Genomic DNA, 25,827 nt, shown 5'->3' on the forward strand with positions numbered 1-25,827 from the left:
TTTGAGGTGGTCTAGCCCAGCAAACATTTGGACGTTTAATGACCGATTTATGCCGTCCTACCGCGACTATTTTTGGCCAGGGACACGTCGTTGCCGTCAGACCAATGTTTGCTGGGAGTATAGACTACTCCTAATTAATGACAAAATTCAGATAGAGTCCATCCAATTTGCATCTTTATAAATTAATTAGGCTCTCATGTAGGCCTATCTCTCATGTAAGACATGTATGTGTAACCTTTGTATCTTCAGTATGTTTTATGGCTTGGCAATTCATTCCCTGATACCTGTAGCCTACATGAAATTCTTCAAACAATTCTAGGTTACATACTGTATTCTTGCTACGCAAATTTGAATGCAGCTATGGCTCATGGCTGACTTAACTTAGAGTGAGTCAGTCTTTTTCCAGAAGTAAAAATCCCATTTATTTTCTCCGTAGGGGAATTGATTTTGATAACTTATAAACCGTTAAAGACAGACCTACTGTGATCTAAAAGGTTGTTAATCAATGGTATATATACTTTAGTTGAAACCATCAGCCCACATTTTTTTTTTTTTTTTTTTTTTTTTTTCGAAATAATCAAGTTCAGTGATTACCCATGATTCTGAAATAATGTCCAATCAGACCATCGCCATCATTCATGTCCATCCATATGCCCCTTCCAAACATCCTGTTTTGTAAGTAAAACATCATCACAGGAAAGAAAACTTCAAGTCAAGACATGTAATGGTAAGTGCCATTTCAGAACTGCTTGTTAAATTACCTTAATCAACTGAGGAGAATGTAAGAACGTTCATGTTGCTCAAATCATTTTATAAGTCATATTAATTCTAAGTAATCAAGCCAGGACAGAAGCTGTCATTATCACACTTTTCAATCACTTAGCAGCTGAGCAATTGAAATGACCTTGCACTGTACTCACATTGAAACAATATTTATTTTATTAAAAATGATGCATATAAATTGAAGTGGTTTCCTTTACAAACATGAACATGTGTCTCTGTACATCAGGTCTTTGAGAAGAAGCTGTTGAACATCAGGTCATTGATTGTCAGCCATACTAAAGATAAGCCTTCATCTCCTTGGTTCAGAAAGGAAAGGCCACTTAGACAACCAGGCATTCGCTCTCAGCCTGACACTGAGTTCACATTACACTTAATGGTAATTAATGTGAAGCCATTAAGAAAAGACATAACTCATTGTGAAGTAAATAAAAAGGAAACAGAGAACAGGATGAGCTTTCTATTCAGAGCTGTTCTTATAAGTATTCTGAATAAATGATGAAGGTCTGCTTGAGATCTTGAAGCAGTGAATGAATGATTTTTTCTATTCAAAAGAGCACCAGTATGTTTCATTAAGCCACTTGTAACAAGCCCAGCATTCCTCTTAAGTTCCTTATGAGATCATTTCCTAATAACATCCGTAATCCCAAATAGTGGCCAGTTTGTAAAAGTAAACAGAATCAAAAGCGACATTGATTTTCAGTCCCTTTGATATATGTGTTATAGAGTCTGATATCTGTAAAGAGAACAATGACGGGGTGACCCTATCCTCCTTTGTTTGCATTATCTGCTCGCTGCAGTGACTTGCTTAATTAAAACTGTATTTATTATTACTTAGTGCCAAGTCAAACGAGATTTCAATTGCCCTTTTAGTTTTCATTTAGTGAGCCAGTTAACAAATAATTACATTTGCTTTCTGATAGCAGCTTCCCTCTAATGATCACAGACAGTATTCTCAGTCTTTATTACCCTTAGTCAGATAAACAAACAAAATGACAAGTAATCACTTGCGTTGAAAGCCAAATCCATTATCGACGGCGTAAAATGATCACTTTATAATCATACAGACTGGGCAAGATACAAAATATCCCATATAATTCAAATCAAACTTATATCTCAGATGTTGACAGGCACAACCACAGCTGATGAGCATGTGAACAAAGTGACAAATTGAAAGCGTGTATTGTTTGGACACTGAGATTCAATCTCCAAACGCTTATGCCATCTGAAAAACAGTTTACAGCATCTATCTGAGTGCCAGAATTTGTTGGGGAAGAAACTAAAATGGAACATGTTTTATGACTCAGAACAGATCACAGCTATCTCACACTGTGATAGCGCAGGCCAGGCTGCAACAGGCGTTCGTGGAAAGACTGCCATCCTAACACGTCAAGCTGTGTACGAGCTCGACAGCGAGACTAGGCTCATTGGAGGGATCTAACTAGCCCAGGCGAGACAATTTATAGGCTAAGCTTCACGTCCGACCATGTCGTCGCACACCCAGTCTGCCCGCGCTTAGACGCGTGATCGTATTTCTGGAAGTATGCTTGCGTTCACTAACTGAATCATCAATCTCCTCTTTCAGAGGCTAATTTCGCTGAGGCCTTTTAAATGCTCTGACAAGCTTGGTGTCATTCATCAAACTCAAAGCCCCGTTGGCTCTCTCTCCGCTAGCCTTGATTACATATCATGTCTGTGTGCAAACCACCCTGTTCCACAAACAAAAGCAGCCAATTTAGCAGTAAGATCCCCACATCAATATATGCACCGTCGGGATGTCCGAATGAATGAAAGCAGTCGTCAGGAAATGGCCACACTGTGTGCTGCAATTTGTGTGCTTTATTACAAAAATCTGTACAAAATGTCCTCCCAGCTTTAGAATGTCATTTTATATCATTACAATTCAAAATCATGATAATAACCTGTCAGACAACAGCTAAACATTGAATATACTGTAGTGTGTTGTCTGCATGTTATACACCGTTTCACACGTCGCCAGATATTATTTAGGATAATGTCTTTACATTCTTTTTTCCCTTACACTTTGCCACTCAGACTCATATAAACAACAGGCCTGCTTTAAAACAAACAGCTCTCACAAGTTATTCAGCAAGAACCACTGCAAAAAGAAAAAAAAAAAAACCTGTACACGTGACAGCATAGAGCACTACAAAAACGTTTTGCCGCTTTAAGTTTCTCCACTGAGACTGAGGTTTTCGAGAAAGGAATAGGCTTAATACAAAAGACTCCCCTTCAAACGCTCGCTGTCATAAGGGTTCTCTCTACAAACTTACAAAATAACATCTCAAAATAACTCAGGTTGACAGCATCAACTGAAAGGCAAGTACTATACATTTTCAATGATTAAATCCACTCTGGCCTGTCCTGCTTGATACATCAAAGTCTATTCACTACGAGTTTGACTTGTATTTTGGTCGGCGCAACTGCAGGATACTTCAGGAGTTGTGATAGCGATGCGCCTCGGCCCAAATTTTTCTTGTGGAACTAAGGCCTGATAACAGATATGAAGCTATGCATAACGGATATTTTACAAAGCAACAGCTGCAGATCCTCACTAGGCAATGCGTTCGGAAAAGATATCGGTGCTCTCGGTTGCTGAATTTGTATTGATTTTTTTTTGAAGAACCTATGAGTCATAGAAACATCTGATAGAACAGAAACATTGATCTTTCGAGCATCACTGCTGTATGGCTAGCTGGATGGCACTGTTCTCATTTATAACCATGGGGAGAGCACTTCAAATGTCACTTAGAAACAATTGGTATTCCTGGACCAGCTCGCATGGTGCTGCGGTCCACCGTCCATTATTCTCTTGGGCCTGAAGATCGCTCTTTGGGCGCTTGCAACCACACCCCAAGTCCAGACTTGGCATCTAACTGCAATTTAAATAGAAGTGCTTCCGACTTGAATCTCCACAGTCTATTCGTTATCAAAACCGCTGCTCTCTGCAGATATATCTCCCCCCTGCGCATTGAATGTTCCCTTTTTTTTGCTCTCCTCTTCTGTCAAGCATCAATGAGTCAGTGGTATACTCTTGATCATTGTTCATTTCCATTATGCCCTTGATTGAGCAGACCTTGGCAGTAATTTTAATCCCGGCTAGGAGGAGAATATATTGCTGCTGTCGCCGTGACCGTACAGGTCGGCTAGCTTCCTGAAGCGAGGTCCCCAGTCGCTCAGATAGTCATAGTTCTGCTCCGAGTCTGTGCTCAGGGAGTCCAGGGAGCTGAGGGACTCGGCCACAGAGCCGCTGCCCTCGAAAGCGTACGTCTGCAGGGAGTCGTAGGGAGGCGCTGAAGGATCGACGTCGGCGTCCTTCAGGCGGTCCCATATAAATTCCCGGAAGATCCCGTTGTCGGGAGTGATTTTGTAAGGGGGAGGCCGGGAGCAGTAAAGGGTGGGCACCTCCGGGGTGACGTCTCGGCGGGATTTGCTGTCCCTCACTACGTTGAGGTTTCGCAATGCCACCATGTCAAAGGCCTCTGTGTCTTCCTCACCGCCGCCTTCATCGTCGTAGCGCACAATGTTCTCCCTCACATCCCGGTCTTCGTCCAGGATCAGAGGTTCCTTCTTCCTCCTCCTCATTGTCACTATCAGCAGCACCAGCACTGGAAACGCAAGACAGAAGAATCACATGGTGTTAGTACAAGCAAACCAGAGCTATCATCAGTAAAATGACACATTGACAATACAGAGGCAAGACAGTGGCTAGGCAGAGGTGATGTATACTAAGTATACATACTGGTAGACATCAAATATGAATAATACCATTCATTACCGTTTAAAAGTTGTTTAAAAAAAAAAGAAAAGAAAAAAAAAGATACTTAATACTTTTATTCAGCAAGGATGCATTCAATTTGTCAAGTGAGAGTAAAGACATTTATAATGTTACAAAAGATTTGCTGTTCTTTTGAACTTCCTATTCATCAAAGAATTGATGAAGATGAAAAAAAAAAAATCTGTCATGGTTTCCCCAAAAATATTAAGCGGAACAACTGTTTTCAACATTGATAATAATAAGAAATGTTTCTTGAGCAGCAAATCAGCATATTAGAATGATTTCTGAAGGATCATGTGACACTAAAGGTTGAAGTAGTGATGCTGAAAATTCAGCCTTGCCATCACAGGAATAAATTACATTTTAAAATATATTGAAATAGAAAACAGTTATTTTAAATTGCAATAATATTTCACAATATTACTCTTTTTTTTTTTTACTGTATTTTCGACCAAATAAATGCAGCCTTGGTGAGCATAAGAGAAAACAAACTTTTGAATGTCAGTGTAGACTATTTGCATACAGTCAAAAAATATAGACCATTATTAAAAGCATATAGTAATAACGAGCATAATAATAATATATAGTGTATATTATCATATTATATACTTTATACTATTTTTACAATAGTATATACTGTGTATATATATATATATATATATACACACACGTGTGTGTGTGATATTAAATGCTCTTTTCCAACATACTATTAGGTACTATAATAACATGCATGTAGTTTACTGACTAGTATAATTACGTATAGTTTAATACCTTAGCCTACATGAATAGTTAGTCTGTTATTATTATTAAAGGGGGTCATATAACGCCACTTTTACAAGATGTAAAATAAGTCTCTGATGTCCCCAGAGTGTGTATGTGAAGTTTTAGCTCAAAATACACCACAGATCATTTTTTATACCATGTTAAATTTGTCACTTTTTGAGGGTGAGCAAAAAATTCTGTTTTTGTGTGTCCCTTTAAATGCAAATGAGCTGCTGCTCTCAAGAAGAGGGCGGAGTTTCAAGAGCTCATGTTAGCAGCGCCGATAACCTCACACAGACTCACTTAAAATGTCAGAAACTGTTCAGCCTTTTATGTTCAGACCGGAGTCGGACAATGATGAAGAGACTCAGGAAGAAGTGACAACATGTAGAATGCAACAGGACGTTTCTGAATGGTTAGTGGATTAATTTATGTAGCTGATGTTCTCGGGGGCGGGGTTTATGGGTAAATTTTAGAGTTAGTGATGTCAGCAACCGGGGAAGAAGCTTGTTGTAGTTCCTACCAGCCATTTGTTGTAGTCCTTAAATCTCCCTTTGCATTGAACTTTGAGCGTCGTAACTTTGCAGATGTTGTTTATGGTCTAACAGCAACATTACACACTAACTAAAGTTAAAAAAGTCAAATCATAATCAACCACCCCTTTGAATTAATTAATATAGTTTAAAACCTTAGATACTATATCAAGAGAGTAACTTATTTGCATTTGTTTTATTTCATTACATTTATTTATTTTCCTTTTTAATAATACAGACATTAAGAGCGGAGTCTGGAGAACTTGAATTTGAACTTGGGTCACCCAAAAAGAAAAAAATCAAGACCGCTTCTCTGACATCTTAAGTGCATTTATTTATAGTTTTGTCTGTTTCCAACAGACTATTGTGCGCAAATAGCTGCACAGTGCTGTTTACACCTTGTGCAAATAGTCATTACGATTAAACTATTTGCTAACAATATGAACAAGAAACCCCTTTTATATGAGAGTAGAGTGTTTAATAAATTGCTTCATTACAGATTCATGCCCTTGCCAGAGTAAACAACAATTCCATGAAAAAAAATCAAGCACCAAGTAAGATTTAAAGGCACCATTTTTTTTTTTTTTTAACATACACATGCATTGTATGCATTGGTTTTTATGTTTTATGGGGACATTCCATAGACATAATGATTTTTATACTGTACAAACTCTATATTCTATCCCCTCACCTACCCATCACAGAAAGCTTTCTGCATTTTCTGCAAAAAAAAAAAAAAAAAAAAAAAAAAAAAAAAAATATATATATATATATATATCTATATCACTTAGTATGATTTATAAGCTGTTTTCCTCATCAGGACCAAAAAATGTCCCCACAAGGACAAGGATTTTGGATATTGCCATCTTTGTTGGGACATTTTATCCCCGTAAAGTAGGGTTTACTAGGACCACACGTACACACACACAATCTCAAGCAGTCCATTTACCTTCCGTGCAAGATAAGCAAAGACAAAAGAGGTGTAGAATCAGATAGAGCTTGACCGTGACCGTATCTCAACAATATTTATGACACCGGACCAAAATATTACTCTCTCATTGTTTTACACCCTATAGAACAATTCTGCCTCTAGACCTGACACTTTAAGGTGCAACATGAAAGATAAGCTGAATTATCTCTGCAGTTCAATTAGGGCAGATCTGGTACATTAGTTTTATCAATAAGTTCATCAGACTTGGCTGTAGTGATTTTAATATCGCTGCTGACAAATCCTGTGCAGGAGGTGTTTCATCATGGGAGGTGCTCCTGGGAGCAGGAGGTGTTAAAAGAGTTACAGTCTGATTTGATCTTATCCTGCATGTTTGTTTACAGTGGTTATTAACTGTACGGACCCTTATCCGCGCACAAAAACACATGCGCGGCTGAGAATTAAGCACATGCCAGCACTTTTGTCTCCTCACTCTCAGCCCTGTCATGTGTAAACATAAGCAAACAGTCAGAGATAAACACACAGATGCATGAAGAGCAAGATTTAGGGCAGGATGTGTGCTGTAAATATGAGGCTTTAATGGCCACTTGCTTCCTTCCCGCTCAAACACAAGCTGCTTATTCGGGAAAGGCCAGCATTAAATCCTTTTAATGAGTGCAGCATTTGCCTACTGTATGTGTAAAATAAGACTGGATTATATGTCAGTCAGAAAATATCACCCTGCCCTGAAAGCACAGACCCTGTATACACAGCACATCAAAACTATCAACGAAAGGCAAGGCTGCACCGTTGCACAAAAGACATATGTCTCGGTGATTCAAACTGGGGATCAAATAATGCACAGAAAAAGATGGTGTGAAAGAGACGGAGAAATTCTGTCAATATAAAAAAGAGAAAAGGGGAAGCACATAGCGAAAAATGACTAACATAAGACACATACACAAAAAAAGTAAAATAAATCCATTTTTGTGATGTGTTGAATGCAAAAACCAATCCTCCGTGTTGCTGCTCTCAGACCCATGAATGCGAGGGGATCTTACAGTATAGCCACAACACAGTCCTCCCACGGGAGTCTATCTCTCTCTCTCTCTCAGTGCAGATAGCACATATGTGTATTTGGCTGCCAATACTAAGCTCGAGGGGGAGGGAAGGGAGCAGATAAAGTAGGGAGAGAAAAAGAGGAGGTGTAAGTGGGAGCAGGCTGAAGTGAGAGAGAAAGATAGAGTGGAGGGAAAAGGGAGGCAAACGTCTAATGATCCATCCTTCAGGCCTGCCACAGCGAGTGTGAAATATGGTGCCAAAGTCTCATACTTCATCCTCAGGCCTAGTGTCGTTTTGCAGGGGCAGACAAGCTGGGCGAGTGGGCTGGCGAGGCAGCGGCTGCACGAGTGCAGTCATAATCACAGTACACGCACACACACTTTGGGAATGATATAAACAAAAGCAAAGCCCATATCGACCTTAAATTCAAGAGCAACAAAGGGAATGCTATGAAACTGGAGATAAAGGAATAGAAAAATGAAAAATCTATCATTATTTACTCAACCTCATTTCTTTTTGAAAACCTGTATGATTTTTTTCTTCTTCTGTGCAACACAAAAGGAGATCTTATGTAAAATGTACACGCTGCCATACAATCAAAAATTAATGGTGACCATGACTTCAAGGCAAGATTTTTAGGAAATAAAAAAATTTTATTTCAGTTTTCAGTCTCACACAAAGCTATCAGAAGAAGGTCATGTATAGAGAAATTTCAGTTATTTGAAATACTTTTTTTTTTGTCCTTTTTGTTCCCCTTTAACTTTTGTGATATGCCAAGTATAGACAATTCAATATAGTATAAAAAAGGAGACAATCTGAAGACCTGGAGTTTGTACCAAAGTTTGAGTTTGGTACATATGGAGAAAATTAGATATGAAATTGTTGGTAAACCAGAGGGATGTTTCCAGATCTGGGAATTTTACAAATGTTAAATGTGACAGTTGGTTTCAGTAAAAAGCTCAGGTTGCATTGGAAATGATTTCTAGGGTGTAATATATATATATATATATATATATATACACATATATGTATATTATTTGTATCAGTATTATTGTTTGTTTGCTTTGTAAATTGTGAAATGCTTTAAATAAGATATTCAACATTCATGGTACGGAAAAGAGCAGCTTGGAAATAATGCATAAATATCTTCTTTTGCATTCCACAAAAGATAATCTACTGAAATTATCCATGACTTGGTTTTGGAACAACATGACGGTGAGTAAATGATGACAATTGTCATTTTTGGGTGAACTATCCATTAATAATGTACATATGCATGTCGTATATTTATGCAGTTGTTTTTTGAATATTTTCTAGGACAAAAACAAAGCATTTTTTCTACATGAAAATGGTTCATTTCTCTTTTAAAATCAAAGCAACTTAGTTTAAAGCGGAAACATTTATTTTGCTGATATCTAATTCTGTGTCAAGTATTGTTTTATTAGAGACAACGTAAAACTTTGTTTAACATTTTGATATTAAAACAGTTCTTTAAAAGACACACAATGTCATAAAAAACTGAAAAAAATGTAGCTTTGGGAGTACAACAGCTTGTCACTGGGTCAGTACAAAAGAGACAACTTTGTACCTTATCTACAGCTATAAAAAATATGACATATTAGTACCTTTTAGTAGTAATATGTACCCTCATGGCACTACTATGAACCTTTTAGGGGTAAATAAGGTACTAAAGTCTCTTTAAGGGTTCTGCACCAATGATAAGCTGTTGTCCTTAAACCCTGTATAAAAAAAACATTCTGAGAGTGTAGGGTTTGATTTTTAAGCCACTGTTATGTAATTATGAAGAGTTATATAGATCTAATGCAGTCTTAAAACTTAACTGTTACAGACTGCGCCCACTTTAAGGCTTGATTTACCCTCTCTGCAGTTTTGACACAAGATGGATGTTCAACGGGAGCAGCAGATCAATTTAACATTATCCTCAATTTGCAGTAATTGGATTGAGAAAACAATCCGTCATCCAGAATCAATTAAACAACAAGTGGGATATTTTGTGGGGGCCTCATTCTCATCGACCTCTTAAAAATGAGGCAGCGACTACTAGATTATGCACTGCCCTTCATTCTCTCTTTTGCTCCCTGCCTCTCTTTCTCTCGCTCTCATGCGTTCCCTTCACATATCTCAACCACTGCCAATAGCCCAGGGCAGTGAAGACTAATCAAGATATACTGGCGATATGCGGATCTATCTGGCTGTTGACATTTATGCTGCTGCCCAACACAAGGTGTTTGTGCTTTATGACACCTGTCTGTCCCTGCGTTTTCACAGTGGTGACATTATCTGCGAAATAAAATATGATTTATTCGGGGTGATGCAAGAGCACACTACATCGCCTTAAGGGCCCTCATAAGTATTACTGACTGCCGTCCACTTGCACCGTTGGAGGCCATAGGGAAGACAAGATGCCCTGCAATCGGTCGAGCAGAAATTGAAAAGGTGATGTCAATGTTGCGAGTGTGACCTGTGGACATGAATGTATCAGAGCGCCTCGGGCTTACCTGACCTCTCTGTATTCCTCCACCTAAGACTGGAATAATGAGCACAAGGTTTCCCTCAGAACAACTAGAACGACGCAGCGGCTGTCATCATGTGATATGTGCTCCTGAAATCCTTTAGATTACTTTATGCAAACACTGATAAACAGCAATGTGTTTACCACAGCGGTTTGGTCAGATCCCTTCTTTTGATATTTTGTGAACTATTATCAATGCTTGGGCTTTATAGTGTGACTGAGATGTTGTAATGACACTAGGCAAGCCTGCAATAGGGAGTTCACCTGAAAATCTGTCATCATTTACTCGCCCCATGTCATTCTAAACCCACATGACATTCCTTCTTCTGTGGAATACTAAATGGATTATTTATAGCACAGCTGCTTCAATAAAAGTGAATGGTGACCAGCTGTCAAGGTATGACTATGTGACGGAATCAAAATTTTCATGTTGCGATAACTGCTTAAGCTTTTATCACGGTATATGGTATTATCACGATATTGAAATAAGAAAAAAAGTGTTGTCATACTATAATAGGTTTAAGAACTCAATACAACAACACAATACACAAAAAATATAAAGTAAAATGTTTCAAACAGATTAAAATGCAAAAGAATTATAAAGAAAAACAGGTAGCACTTTACAACAATGCCTCATTATTTAATGTTAGTTAATGCATTAACTAAGATTAAGATTTGAAAGTAAATAGTATATTAAGTCTTTAAGTATTTGGTGCTGTGATGAACAACATTGTGAATACAAAAAAACTGAATTGCTGTTTGAAGCATTTTAAATACTGTTCAGTCACGTAGCTGCTTTGTTTATGGGATTTCCGGGGTAACCACTGCATTTCTGCTGTTCCATCAGCGCCCTCTGCCGTCAGAGAGTGAACGTGCACTTTCATTCAGCACGTCTCCTTCACTCGTTCCACCATGTACTTCTCATGCACGTTGGGCTTGTTTACATCTGAGTGCGCGTGTCCTTCTGACGCAGCAAACAGCGGTGTTGTGAATTGTATACGCTTGATGGGGAAATTATTCTTAAAATGTAATATAAAAATGTGATAATTTGTAATAAATAATTATTCACGGTATTTTTAAGTGCCCACGATAACAATATTGTGCATATTCATTATCGTGATAGCCTATATAGTATTACCGAATATCGGCACATGTATGAAATTTAATCAATTTTTCACACAAAGCTATTATATGGCTTCATCATCTATTTTTATTAAAAATAAAGGTTCCAAAAATGGGGTTTGGCAGTGATGTGACCCATTTTGGGTTCCCAAAAGAACCTTTCAGTGAACAGTTCTTGAAGGACCCATTTTTTTTCTTAGTGAAAAGTACACTTTAATAACACAGGACCTTAATTCCACTATTAAAAACCTTTTTGTGGGATGGAAAGGTTCTTCTTTTTTTTTTAACTATAGATGCCAATAAAGAATCTTTATTTCTAAGAATGTATATTGAAATAGCAGCATAAAGCTTCTTTAAAACATCTCCTTTTGTGTTCAACGAAAGCACAAAAAAGCCATACAGGGGTGAAATAATATGAGGCTGAGTATAGGCCATAATGACAATATTTTCATTTCGGGGTGAAAAAATCCTTTAATGGAAAACTCTTTTGTATGTTGTTAGATAAAAAAAAGACAAAAGACTCAAAGTTGACATGTCCTTGTGTATCATTCATTGCCTGGCATGGTTTAGCTGTGCGCTGCTTTGATAACTAAAGCAACAGCAGGCAAAAAGCTTGTTGATTCATTACTCTGAAAAAGATAAAAGCAGAAAAGATTCTTTTCCCTCCGCAGCTCTCCTCCTCTGAAGCCATCCTCCTCCATCTCCTCCTCCCCTCAACCATGAGTGAGCAGTCTTGAGCCCCTTGGGGTCGGACTCTCTTTGCCAAAAATAACTGCATTGCTCTGATCAGGCAGCACAGTGGTCTAATCCAACTTGTGTAGTTTGGGAGGAGAAGGGGAGGGGGGGGTAGAGGGGTGGTGTTACTGGAGAACCCTACATTCACACGAGACGGCAAACCACAGGAATGACTATTTAACATCAGTTACAGCTGTTAGTTGAGCTCACATTCAGATGATAAATACTTAAAAACAGCGATCAATCAACACAATGATAGAGTCTGCTACTGCGGGCTACAAGCTGTGCTGTTTGGTGAAGATGGGATTTCTCACAGGTTCCTGTTGAACCTGAAGAAGGACAACAACGAAGCAAAACTGATATTAACACACTTTCTTATATTGAGAGAATATTTCTTGAATTACACTCCCACTTGTAATCAGTGAGATTTTTATTTTTTAATACTTTTATTCAGCAAGGTCACATTAAATTGATTTATTTAAAACATTTATAATGTTACAAAAGATTTCTATTTCAAATAAATGCGTTCTTTTGAACTTTCTATTCAAAGAATCCTTAAAAAACATGTATGACTGTAATATTAAGCACAACCGTTTTCAACTTTGATAATAATATAAAAATTGTTTCTCGAGCAGCAAATCAGCATATTAGAATGATTTCTGAGGGATCATGTGACACTGAAGACTGGAATAATGACTGCTGAAAATTCAGCTTTGCCATCATAGCAATATATTGCATTTTCAAATATATTAATATTACATTTTGTTAAAATACATGCAGCTTTGGTAAGCATAAGAGCCTTCTTTTAAAAACAAAACAAAAAATCTCACAGGCGCCAAACTGTTGAATGGTACTGTTTATTATGTTTATTTTTCTTATCTGTTTATTATGTTGTTTTTCTTGTTTTAAGCACAAACCTCAGTGAATTTAGTTAGATTTATACTGAAAATAAGAGGAGGGAAAAAGCAATTTGCCAATGGGGTAAGAAAAATAAACTCTAAAATCAAGTCTTAAGTCCCCGATATACTCACAGCAGTTTATACAGCACTTTATACAAGAGATTGCTTAAAAGCAAGCAGCTTTACAGTATTAAAGATGAAAAACAGTGTCAGTGTCTCATTTCATCAGAAGAACTTCATTTTCTACTATAAAGCAGCTCTCCAGTGTGTTTATGTTTTTACTCACAGACATCTGACCTCAACGGACTGAACAAAAGAAATGGAGAAGATTTCCACGTGAAAGAAGGCGGAGCCTCCACGCACATCTACCTATTATGTATGTATGTAATGAATGTGTTTACCAGCCAAAGCAACCTTTTCATGAAAGTTCGTTTTGGTAAGCCGTTTCGAACTTCGTTTTGACCCAATTTTGTCCGCAATGACGTCACATCAGTTCGTTCTTCGATTTTTATAGTGTAATGGGGCCTTTAATGTCTTAAGCAATTTTGCTTCACCATGTTTGATATTTTTTACTGGAAAAGAAAATGATTTTTTAAGTGATCTTATGTATGGTTCTCCAAGTCATATGTGATAAAAGCAGAGAGGGGATGTTCTTAAGGAATATGAAATTGAAACATATTGCAGTCAGCTTCACTGTATTATTTCAGATATGTTTATTTCAGATGCTGTTTAGTTGTAATGTCTATGCAGATAGAAATGAACTAGTTCATACTTAGATGTAATAGCACCGAGGAGGCAGAAAGAGCTCCTTTGTTACTTATTCATAATCTGTGCAGTCAGGAAAAAAATAGAGTAATCAAAAAATGGAAATCGCTGGGGTTTGGTTCAAAATGTACACACACAAATTCCTGGCTTGTCACAATACAAGACTCTCTCTTTTAAGACAGAGACAACATCTGTCAGCAAATAGAGTTGTGGCTGTGTCCGTAGACAGATATCCACATCACCATCACAGCCAGAGAGACAACCTATCAATGGTATAATCAAGAAATCAATCAAACCATCAGGACTGCATTCACTCCCACTGCGCAGTCTTCAGGTCAACAAATCAACACAAAGACACGCCAGTCAACCAATCAGACCAAGTGAACGGTACATATTGGCTTGAGGTCACTCATCAAACAATCAGCTAATAAGGCTCCAAATAATAAGTAATCATCCAGACCAGCAGCCTCCCTGTAGAGGGTAAACAAGTCAATTGTGGCCAAGCAGACCTCTCGGCGCATGCCGAGTCCCAACTGTTAGAGCTGTCGTGCCAGCACTTCTAAAGTAACGGCAGCCCAAATGCGTGCTAAATGTCAGTACGGGGGAGGTGGAAATGCAAAGAAGCTCTTAAAAAATGGTTTGAAAAACAATATTAAAAATTGGAAAAATATCCTTTGATTGGAAGCTGCATTCAGAAAGCTCTCCAGCATTTTTAAATGCTGAGACCTTCACATTCATTTTCCCTTAAAGACAACATGAAATCAAAATATTCTGAAATAAAAAAAAATAATAAATAAATAATAAAATGTCCCTGGTCCCTCAGTTATGATTTATCAACAAAACACAAAATACACTACTGTTCAAAAGTTTGGGGTTGGTCAAATTGTTTAAATGTTATTGATAGCGGTCTCTTATGCTCACCAAGGCTTTTGATCAAAAATACAGCCAAAAATGGTAATATTGTCCAATATTATTTAAAATAACTGTTTTATATTTTAATATATTTTAAATATAATTAATTTAATGCATCCTTGCTGAACAATTTCTTAAAAACATTAAATAAATCAATGTAAACCAAACATTTGAACAGTAGTGTATTTTCAAAATGAACTTTCTCAGCCTCAGAAACAATTTCCTTTTCTTTAAATTTGCAGCTGAATATTTTGTTTCACTCTGAAATATTTTACATTACAAAAGCTAAATGCTGTTTCATAATAAGCCATTTGTCTGTTGATTTGATCATCCCAACCAGCCGGACACAGCAACACTGGTTCAACCAATGGCGTGAGTTATACGCTTTTCAGACCTATTGCAGAAAGGGTAATGCTCAGCAAGCAAACAAAGTAAAACAGCACTTTGCCAATGTCAGTTTGTTTCATTAAACAGGCTCAGGAGGGTTAAATGTATTTCCTACCAAGCAGGGTGATGATGCAGGCCAGGATGGCGATGAGAGCTCCGGTGCTGAGTCCAGCTGACAGCATAAAGGCCTCTGTGCCACATGACTGGGGCGTCCCATCAGGGTCACAGTCACACACTCTAATAGACAGCGTGTTAGTGCTGCTGAGGGCAGGGGACCCGCTGTCCACTATCAACACTGGCAGCCGATACATAGCCTGTTCCCTCCTCTGAAAACCACTCCGCTTAGTTAGAACAGAAGCGGTATTGTCTGCAGAGAGAAAGAGAGATAAAGAGACATGATATCATGTGAAAAGTGAAAAAAAAAGACTCCTATTAATAGATAAAATCAAGCGTTTTCTGTCTTAGGAATAAGATCTGAGATTCAAGGATTTGCCATAAACTGTCCTAATGAAATTACATACCTTTATTGTCTCGGAGGGTGAAGTTCATGTTCCCAGCTGTCTCTGCAGTGAGGGAGAAGAAGAAGCGATGCCCACTGGGTGGTTCATCTTTATCCACTGCACTTACGGTTTCAATGACCTAAGACGGTGAGAGGGAGTAAAGAACAGGAAGATGAATACTGCTGTTATTGCCTCACTACAGGCAAAATAATCCACAGCTCTCTCGCTCTAAACACTGCAGTGTCACAATAACAATGAATGTTTCAGATTATACTGTATGTAAACCTGAATTTTTCATGAATGGAATTATTAATTGATAAGTTGATTTAGTAAAAAAAAAAAAAAAAAATGAAATGAAATGAATAGCATATGTCAATATTTGCTCAGAAAAGCAAAGAGAAGGAAGATAATTTCAGACATTACAATATTGTGGCGAGTTGAAGCACTGAATAAGTCAACTAATTATGAATAATGAATTAAGTCAATGTATTATTTCCATATAACAGAACATACACTGTACAGAGGGGATATGAGCAGCTTCTTCGAGTAGTTATATCTAACGTGACCTGGCCATTTTTGGGTATTTGTTGGTGTAACCTAATGTAATCAAACTGAATCCGTCAAAATCTAATATTCTTGAGTTGATTAAAAAGTTTATTCAGTTTCTAGGTTGAATTGTGATAAAAAAAAAAAATATATTAACAGTACAGTCCACAACAACCCATTTCGCAAATTCGTATTTATTGGTCTGTGTACACATGGATTAAGACAGATGTCTTTGCCGATTGTGTAGCATCTCGCTGGCTTTTCAGCATCTGTTGCCATGAGAACCACACTTTAAAGGATTAGTTCACTTCAGAATTAAAATTTCCTGATAATTTACTCACCCCCATGTCATCCAAGATGTTTATCTCTGTCTTTCTTCAGTCGAAAAGAAATTAAGGTTTTTAAGGAAAACATGCCAGGATTTTTCTCCATATAGTGGACTTCAATGGGGACCAACAGGTTGAAGGTCCAAATTGCAGTTTCAATGCAGCTTCAAAGTGCTCTACGCTATCCCAGCCGAAGAATAAGGGTCTTATCTAGTGAAACAATTGGTCATTTTCTAAAAAAATAAAAATTTATATACTTTTTAATCACAAATGCTTGTATTGCACTAGCACCGCGATGCGCCATGCATTACGTAATCACGTTGGAAAGGTCACGCGTGACATGGGCGTTGTTTTACCTTTTTTTTTGTAAAGGCCGTTTGACTTAGTTTTTGCACGTATGCTTTGTAGACACTGGATTGGTACTTTTGCCTACGTCATGCACGCGTGACCTTTCTAACATGATTACGTAATGCGTGGCACATCGCAGAGCAGTGCAAGACGAGTATTTGTGGCTTAAAAGTATATAATTTTTTTATTCTTTTCAGAAAATGACCAATCGTTTCGCTAGATAAGACCCTTATTCCTTGGCTGGGATCATTTAGAGCCCTTTGAAGCTGCACTGGAACCGCAATTTGGACCTTCGACCCGTTGGTCCCCATTAAAGTCCACTATATGGAGAAAAATAGACTGAAGAAAGAAAAACATGAACATCTTGGAAGACATGGGGGTGAGTAAATTATCAGGAAATTTTAATTCTGAAGTGAACTAATCCTTTAAGACAGTTATCAGTTCAACTTCTAAATATTAACCTCAAGACCCTTTACCCTTTTTAACACATTTCTTTACAGAATTAATTTAACATGTTAAATGAGCAGCTCTTTTTCATGTTACACCACACAACAAATTTTAACCATCAGCTGAATTCAAGGTGGTGAACTTGGAGGAAACAAATAGACAATTCACAAGTTTAAATCACACTGAAAACAACATCAGGAGGATAGACGAAGCCAGTAAGCTATCTGTGAGAAATGATGCCCATACGGTATCCAGGGATTTAACAAAGTAGAGGGCCATCCCAGTCTAAATCTGGAGCGAAACCTCCCCAAAGCTGGGCAAAGTGCTGTGTTTTAGAGATGAATATCAGGGTGACCCATCAGGTGGTACGCTAAGAAGATTCTCCTGACACACTGTTGTGGCCTAATCTGTGGGCTTTGGCTGGGTTAAATACTCTGTGCACAGCTCTTCCCTTGTGTCAGGCTGCAGTCAGCACAAACTCAATCTGCTTGAAAAATCTCCTAAAACCTCACACACAGGCCGAATGCAGCAGATCTGCGGGCTAACAGACTCTTCTGTATCTTTCCTTGTTTGTCCGAGGAATATGACCTTGTGCTAACCTAGAGCTTTTCAGCGCTTTAATTCTCCACTCATTTATTTTTATTTAATACCCCCCCTTTTTACGCTAAGTGAGTATTTGGCAATGGGAACTCTGACGGATTTATCATTTATCTGTAAATATTTTTGAAATCGTAAAACGTTGTGCTATTAAAAACCTGCATAAATGACACAAGCAGCACAGGATGTTCCCTCAGCACCAAGCGCTGATTACAGTAAACTGTGACAAATTTAATTACAGATAGTCCATTAAGGCGAATGCAAAGTGTATTGATAAAATCATTGAGGCAATGGGTACATTTAAAATGAATAAGAACATCTTGCCAAAGCAGAGCGGCTTAAACAAAACCTGATTTTGCATTTGTCCAAGAAGAAAAGTCAAAAAGTCAATAATTTTTTAGAATAATACTGTAAAAACACAAATTGTGTAGCCAAGAAGTGCATATATGGAAAAAATATGGGTGATTTAAGCTCCTTTCGCAGTACATGTAAAAATGGCTGGAAGGCAAGGGATCTCTCCTGCACAACCTGATTTTAAAGAGGGGAAATCTTCACCGGAGAGAGATCTCCTGTGAAGAGATAGCAGTCACGAACGCTTTAAAACACCAGTCTGTCAGCCTGCCACTGCTGACCGTGTCTCTGAGGCATAGAAACAAGACAGAATATAGACGACCTTAAAGAGATAAAAACCCCATGGGAAAACACTCACTCCTCATAATCTAATCTGCTAAATCACCTGTAACAAATCATCTGGCTCATTTAGAGACTGAAGCTTCAATTCATATTAAGCTTCTATTAAATTCAAAAAGTCATATTAGGAACAAAAGAGAAACCAAGGGCACAGAGAAAAGAGCTTTGCGCTGGGAAGCGAAGGTGAAGACATACGTTTGGTGCATGTGACCCCATTACAGGCACTTGTTGGATGTGGATCTGGGGACCTTTTTCAACAAGCCATCTGTTTTAGACTCGGATGCAATGATGGGGAATATTCCCTCTAGTATCACGTACATTGTAGATGGGTGATTAAGATCGCCTAATCATCCAACAGCAGACTTTATATAGATTTTTACATGCATTTTTTAAAGTTTTGAATTTTTTAGAGGCCCAGCTTTCATTGTTAATAGAACTGACTGTCAACAATAGCAAAGATGATCAAAAATGAGCAAATTAAACAATACAGCTGATGAAGATAAAGTATGAACAATGTACTAACAATGTTTTCAAAGCAAATCCAGATCACAAATAATTCAAACTAACTTCTGGTTTTAAAAAAGAAAAGACTAGAGCCTGGCTTGCGTTATTTTTTAATGTTTGGCAGTGAGCGTTGGATTTTTTTTAATGACGCTGATGCTGTATCAATTTAAAGGGTTAGTTCACCCAAAAATGAAAATTCTGTTAAAATTAATTACTCACCCTCATGTTGTTCCAAACCAGTAAGACCTTCATTCATCTTCAGAAAACAAATTAAGATATTTTTGATAAAATCCAATGGCTCAGTGAGGCCTGCATTGACAGCAAGATAATTAACAATTCAAAATGCTTAGAAAGGTACTAAAGATATATTTAAAACAGTTCATGTGAATACAGTGGTTCAACCTTAATGTTATGAAACGAAGATAATACTTTTTGTGCCCCAAAAAAACAAAATAACGACTTTATTCAACAATATCTAGTGATGGGTGATTTCAAAACACTGCTTCATGAAGCTTCGAAGCTTTACGAATCTTTTGTTTGGTTCGGAGCGTGTATCAAACTGCCAAAGTCACGCCCCCCAGTGGCGAACCATTGAAATTTCAAAACGTTTCGAAACACTTATGATGTAACGAAGCTTTGTTTACTGAAATCATGTGACTTTGGCAGTTTGATACACGCTCCGAACCACTGATTCGAAACAAAAGATTCGTAAAGCTTTGAAGCTTCATGAAGCAGTGTTTTGAAATCGTCCATCACTAGATATTGTTGAATAAAGTCGTTATTTTGTTTTTTTGGCGCACAAAAAGTATTCTCATCGCTTCATAACATTAAGGTTGAACCACTGTAGTCACATGAACTGTTTTAAATATGTCTAGCTTTCTGGGTGTTTGAAAATGTAAATTATCTTGCTGTCAATGGAGGCCTCACTGAGCCATCGGATTTTATCAAAAATATTTTAATTTGTTCCGAAGATGAACGAAGGTCTTACGGGTGTGGAATGACATGAGGGTGAGTAATAAATGACAGAATTTTCATTTTTGGGTGAACTAACCCTTTAAAAACAGCGCAAATGAATCTGCATTCTAGTTCGTTACGTTGTACTACTGTTTCTTTTTAACACAAGAACACGTCTTATGTCTCATCGGGATCAAACAAACACAAAACCAGCCTAATTATACAGGACTTCATTAGAATGATTTTTTGAGTGGTCATTCAGTCAACCCTCATTTTGAAATAATGTACTTTTTCCACATAGCTCTCTGAGTACATAGGAAAAAAGAGAACAAATTGAATTTGCACTCACAACCTGGTTTCATTTGCTCACGAAACCTGGGAACAGCTTTACTGCACAACTATATGCAACAATTCATTCGTGCTCCAGGCAATTCTGAATTTAAATTCAAGAGCTCCATACAGTCTCTTTTAGAGGGGGTAGCTTCTTGATGAAGCTGTGTGATGAAGTTGCAGGTGTGAAGCTCTAAATATACAAATGTGCAGATGAGGTGTATGAAAACAACGAAGTGGAGATACACAATGTAACAACATGCACAAAAGCTGGCTGAAAAAGATCCTATTTCGCCTCAGACGCAAACAGACAAACAGCATTTGCGACTATTTTGCAAGGCACTGAAGTGACAAAGAACGTAAAAGTGCCATCACTGTTTGTTGATGATATTGTGCCTCACGGCAAACACTCTGTCTGATCAAAATTCTTCGTCTAACAGCTCCGGAATGCCTCATTCAAAGGCTTTGACTTTCAGATTTGGTCTCCAAAAGCACTTCAGGATGTCTGAGAGCCTCTGTTCTGCAGGTACAGCGTTTTAAGGGCCACGATAAGGACAGAATGATCGTGCTAAGAATCACAGGAGAGATCCATGCAATCGAGACAGCATTTGACTCACTGCTGCATCGCTCAAGTGCTCCCATGGCTGAAGATATGGAAGTGAACATGAATCACAGGGGAAACGAAATCATTATGAAAACATACAGATGCTTTCATCTCTATTCAGAGAAAGAGAGACCGTTCTACTGTTCCTCGGAGAGGCGGGAAAGTAATTTAGCCTCTAATATGAGAGAGAGCTCTGAAAGTTAGAAGCGATGGAAGTCTGGGGTGTCCAAAACACATGGAGAGTGTTCTTGGGGGACTTTGGTAATGCGTTTCAAGGCTGCGATAGCATTTGTGAAAAGAGCCCACCAGCACCTTTTCATTTAGGCAAAACAAACACTGTTCCCTGTGACTCTGGGACACAGGCAGGCCAGGACTAATTGTTATGGCCCAGACAATCATGCCACTACAGGGGATTGTATCTCATGCTCACTAAACCCTGTAGCCTTGTTCTGTTCTCTTTTTGTTTTGAGAGCTCTTGTGGGAGGGATTATTTTTTCTTAAGAAAAAAGAAAAACATCCTTCAGTATTCTTTCACTGCTCCCAAAAGAACTGATCAGATCAAGTCAATTTCTGATACACTATTAAAAACAACACTATAATTGAATGAGTAAGAATTTCAAAGACCTCTACAAATGCTTGACTATTAACTCTCCTCTAAATATACACCATCTGTCAAAGATGTAAATGAAACAATTACAATTACTAAGTGGGGTTTCTAAGAAAGCTTGCGTACTCTTAAAATATAAAAAAATAACTGTGAGATGATGAATGTGATTTCACCAAGTGCAACATGTTTCTGGATCAACATCTTTGTTGATACTGCAACAAAATTCTGATAAACCAATCAGATTTGAGGGACAACTTCACAGTTTAGGTTTACAACCAGGGTTAGGCATTAGGTATTCGCATTTATAAGAAAAAGCCACAACTAAGTAACAAATTATGAGAAATAAATTTGCAATTGTGAGATATGAAGTCGCAATTGTGAGACATGAAGTCGCAATTCTGAGATAAATTCACAATTATGAGAAAGACAACTGTAAGATATGAAGTTACTAGAAATTACAAGAAATAAATTTGCAATTGTGAGATATGAAGTCACAATTGTGAGATATGAAGTCGCAATTCTGAGATATGAAGTCGCAATTCTGAGATATGAAGTTGCAATTCTGAGATAAATTTGCAATTATGAGAAAGACAACTGTAAGATATAAAGTTACAAGAAATTACAAGAAATAAATTTGCAATTGTGAGATATGAAGTCACAATTGTGAGATATGAAGTCGCAATTCTGAGATATGAAGTTGCAATTCTGAGATAAATTTGCAATTATGAGAAAGACAACTGTAAGATATGAAGTTACAAGAAATTATAAGAAATAAATTTGCAATTGTGAGATATGAAGTCACAATCGTGAGGTATGAAGTTGCAATTCTGAGATAAATTCGCAATTATGAGAAAGACAACTGTAAGATATGAAGTTACAAGAAATTACAAGAAATAAATTTGCAGTTGTGAGATATGAAGTCGCAATTCTGAGATAAATTCGCACTTATGAGAAAGACAACTGTAAGATATGAAGTTACAAGAAATTACAAGAAATAAATTTGCAATTGTGAGATATAGTCACAATTGTGAGATATGAAGTCGCAATTCTGAGATAAATTTGCAATTATGAGAAAGACAACTGTAAGATATGAAGTTACAAGAAATTACAAGAAATAAATTTGCAGTTGTGAGATATAGTCACAATTGTGAGATATGAAGTCGCAATTCTGAGATAAATTTGCAATTATGAGAAAGACAACTGTAAGATATGAAGTTACAAGAAATTACAAGAAATAAATTTGCAGTTGTGAGATATGAAGTCGCAATTCTGAGATAAATTCGCACTTATGAGAAAGACAACTGTAAGACATGAAGTTACAAGAAATTACAAGAAATAAATTTGCAATTGTGAGATATAGTCACAATTGTGAGATATGAAGTCGCAATTCTGAGATAAATTTGCAATTATGAGAAAGACAACTGTAAGATATGAAGTTACAAGAAATTACAAGAAATAAAGTTGCAACTGAGATATGAAGTTGCAATTAATTGCAATTATGAGAAATAGTCACAACTGTAAGATATGAAGTCGCAAATTACGCAGTATAAAAAAAAATATTACATATTACAAACATTTAAAAAAATATTCACAATTACTAGAAATAAACAGATGTTTTTTTCCTCATTACTCTGAGGTGGGAACAGACTTCCATACAGTAGGTTTCAGCTACTGCATACCATAATGACATCTTTTTTTTAATCATATAATTATCAAATCATGTGTTCTTATTTGTATTATTTTAGTTTTAGAAAATAAAAAAGGACTTCTTTCCATGTTGCATTTATAGAGGGATAATGGTAATGTGGTTTTCTAAAGGGATAATGGTAAGCGCTCTCAGAAGGAAAGGCACCTCAAGTTGAGTAGAATCTTGTTTTCACCACTGGTGTTGGCCCTCTGACATTACCCCGTGCTTTCTATATCAATGGTTCATCAAGTCACAAAATTTGTCAGTGGCTTTTATCATTCCCATTAGGACAGAACAAAGGTCCAGAATGTTTTCTCTAGGCACTCATAGCGAGTGTTTAGTATGTGGCATTCGTAATGCCCTTTATACCACATTCATCTTAGTAATGACGTTCTGACAAACATTCGAATATGAATGTGACAGAGAATGTGTTTGAATCTGGGCATGTTGCTGACTCGAAAATGAGGAATCCGTTGGTTCGCTTGTGTTTGTGTTCTGCAATTGCCTGCTGCAGGACCTCACATTTGGCTACTTGACACAATGCCACGCTCCCCAACAAACCAATTTCATGCCACAGTCACCTCTGTCTCATTTGCATCAGTGTAAAGCTTTTTCTGCATGAGCGCACAATGTTTTGATCCCCTGATTAGAGTGATCTGCAGCAGAAAGTCACCAGAATCCTGTTGTTATCATTTTGTCCATCTGTGGCTCTCGCTGTTCTTTACTGGCAATGGATCAGCACTAAGGTCCAGATTCTTTCTGGTTGAGTTCTATCACAACATATAAAATAATGAAAAAATAAAAGACCCAATATTATAACCTTGGTTCAAACCATTTTAAGCTCCACAATGCAGCACATACTATCTATTCTCATTTATTAGTTGCTTCCAACAGTTATCAGAGAAGATTGTTTTTTTGTTTAATTGCACTAAAATCACATTTGATATGAAAGCCTTTCTGTTAAAGAATCAAGAGCCACAATACCTGTCCTGGCCCAACGTTTTCACACAGGAAGGTCTCATACTCAATGGCAAAAACTGGCGCATTGTCATTAATGTCCATCACTGTGATCAGAGCCACTCCTTTCCCCACCTGCGACGGATCCACTGAAATCATAGAGAAAAATATGCATGCATGAACAGGCTAACACAAGGACAAGAAAACATTTATTTCAATATGTTTCATTTATTTAAATGTGCTACATTATGTAATAGGTCGCATTTATTTAAATATGTTCTTTGCCATCTTTCTGGCCATAGTCACTGTTTGTTTGCTCACTGGGGGTTTTAAATCATCATTTTCTGTAATTGTGCATTCAAATCATTTGTATTATGAAAAGACTTCACAAAAAAGTGTGTTATAAAAAACATAATAAAAAAACGTATATAAAAACAAATAATAAGAATAAAACAAAGTTAAAATTAATAGTATAAAAAACATTTTGGCCCGGTTCCACAGACAGGGTTTAGATTAAGCCAGGATTAGGCCTTAGTTAATCTATTTTATGTAGCTTTTATAAATGTGCCTTAGAAAAAGAAGTACTGGTGTGCATCTTGAGACAAAACAATGGCACTGACATATTTTAAGTTACATCAAGTTGCTTTCAGTTAAAAGTTTCAGCAAGTTGCTTTCCATTTAGCTACACTTGCGTTGAGATTGACAGGATTAGATGAACATGCTCCTCCTGAACTTTCTTTTAGAACTCCACTTAAATATTCCCATTGATGTTCTTACAAGTGATTGCAAATGTACTTTTCCTACTGCGGCTGCCTAAACTTTGTTCACTTGGCCCATTTTCTCCAGAGAAACAAAAAAATATATATTTAAAGCTGCAGTCCGTAAGTTTTGCCTCTTTGTCGCCATCTCTGTTTGAAACCTTCAATTGCAGTTGTTTGCAGAATTATCATCTTTACGTGCATAACGTTAATTTGTCATACCATACAATCCGCCATCAAAATGATGTTTAATTATTGCAGCTGCTGTTAGAAAAAGCTGTAAATTGATCCATCTGACATGCGATATAGCCTACTAGCTGGGACCCGTTCTTTATGTAAACAGACATGGCGGAAAGACAATCGGCGGCATGCTCAAATTTCCCACAAAAACCCACCAGTACCACCCGAATTATAAAATATTATTACAAGCTTAACCTTGTGAATCGGGCTAAGGTAAGGAGATAGTTTTGAACACTGGCTGGTTATGTACTCGCTCAAAAATTGATTTTAGATAATTTTTAACCAAAAAAAGTTAAGGATAGTAGCTTTAAAGCTGGAGTTACATTAACAATTTGACCCTTAGTATACAGAGGGACAAAAGAGACAAAGCTGCAGTCTGGAGTAAATATTAAAACATGAAAGTCACTGCGATTGATGCAATACAGAAAACTGAAATAGGAATTAGCTGCTGGGTTTTTTTTTTTTTTTGCTCACTGCACCCATGAGTGCTATAAAAAAGACTCCAGGAAATTTAC

General features: G+C 37.3%; 1 protein-coding gene across 2 annotated transcripts in view; it reads right to left on the reverse strand.

Annotated features, from left to right (window-relative positions):
* Positions 1-916: 916 nt before the first annotated feature.
* cdh7a (cadherin 7a) overlaps positions 917-25,827 on the reverse strand; it is a 61,678-nt gene continuing 36,767 nt past the window's right edge. For both annotated transcript variants that reach the window (XM_051874619.1, XM_051874631.1), the window contains exons 9-12: positions 24,342-24,463; positions 15,739-15,856; positions 15,333-15,584; positions 917-4,409 (exon numbers count right to left, since the gene is read on the reverse strand). In XM_051874619.1, the coding sequence (XP_051730579.1) occupies positions 3,901-4,409; positions 15,333-15,584; positions 15,739-15,856; positions 24,342-24,463 (1,001 nt within the window). In that variant the 3' untranslated portion in view covers positions 917-3,900. The remainder of the gene's footprint in view (positions 4,410-15,332; positions 15,585-15,738; positions 15,857-24,341; positions 24,464-25,827) is intronic.

This window comes from Ctenopharyngodon idella, chromosome 2 (assembly GCF_019924925.1).
Source record: "Ctenopharyngodon idella isolate HZGC_01 chromosome 2, HZGC01, whole genome shotgun sequence".
Classification (NCBI taxonomy): domain Eukaryota; kingdom Metazoa; phylum Chordata; class Actinopteri; order Cypriniformes; family Xenocyprididae; genus Ctenopharyngodon; species Ctenopharyngodon idella.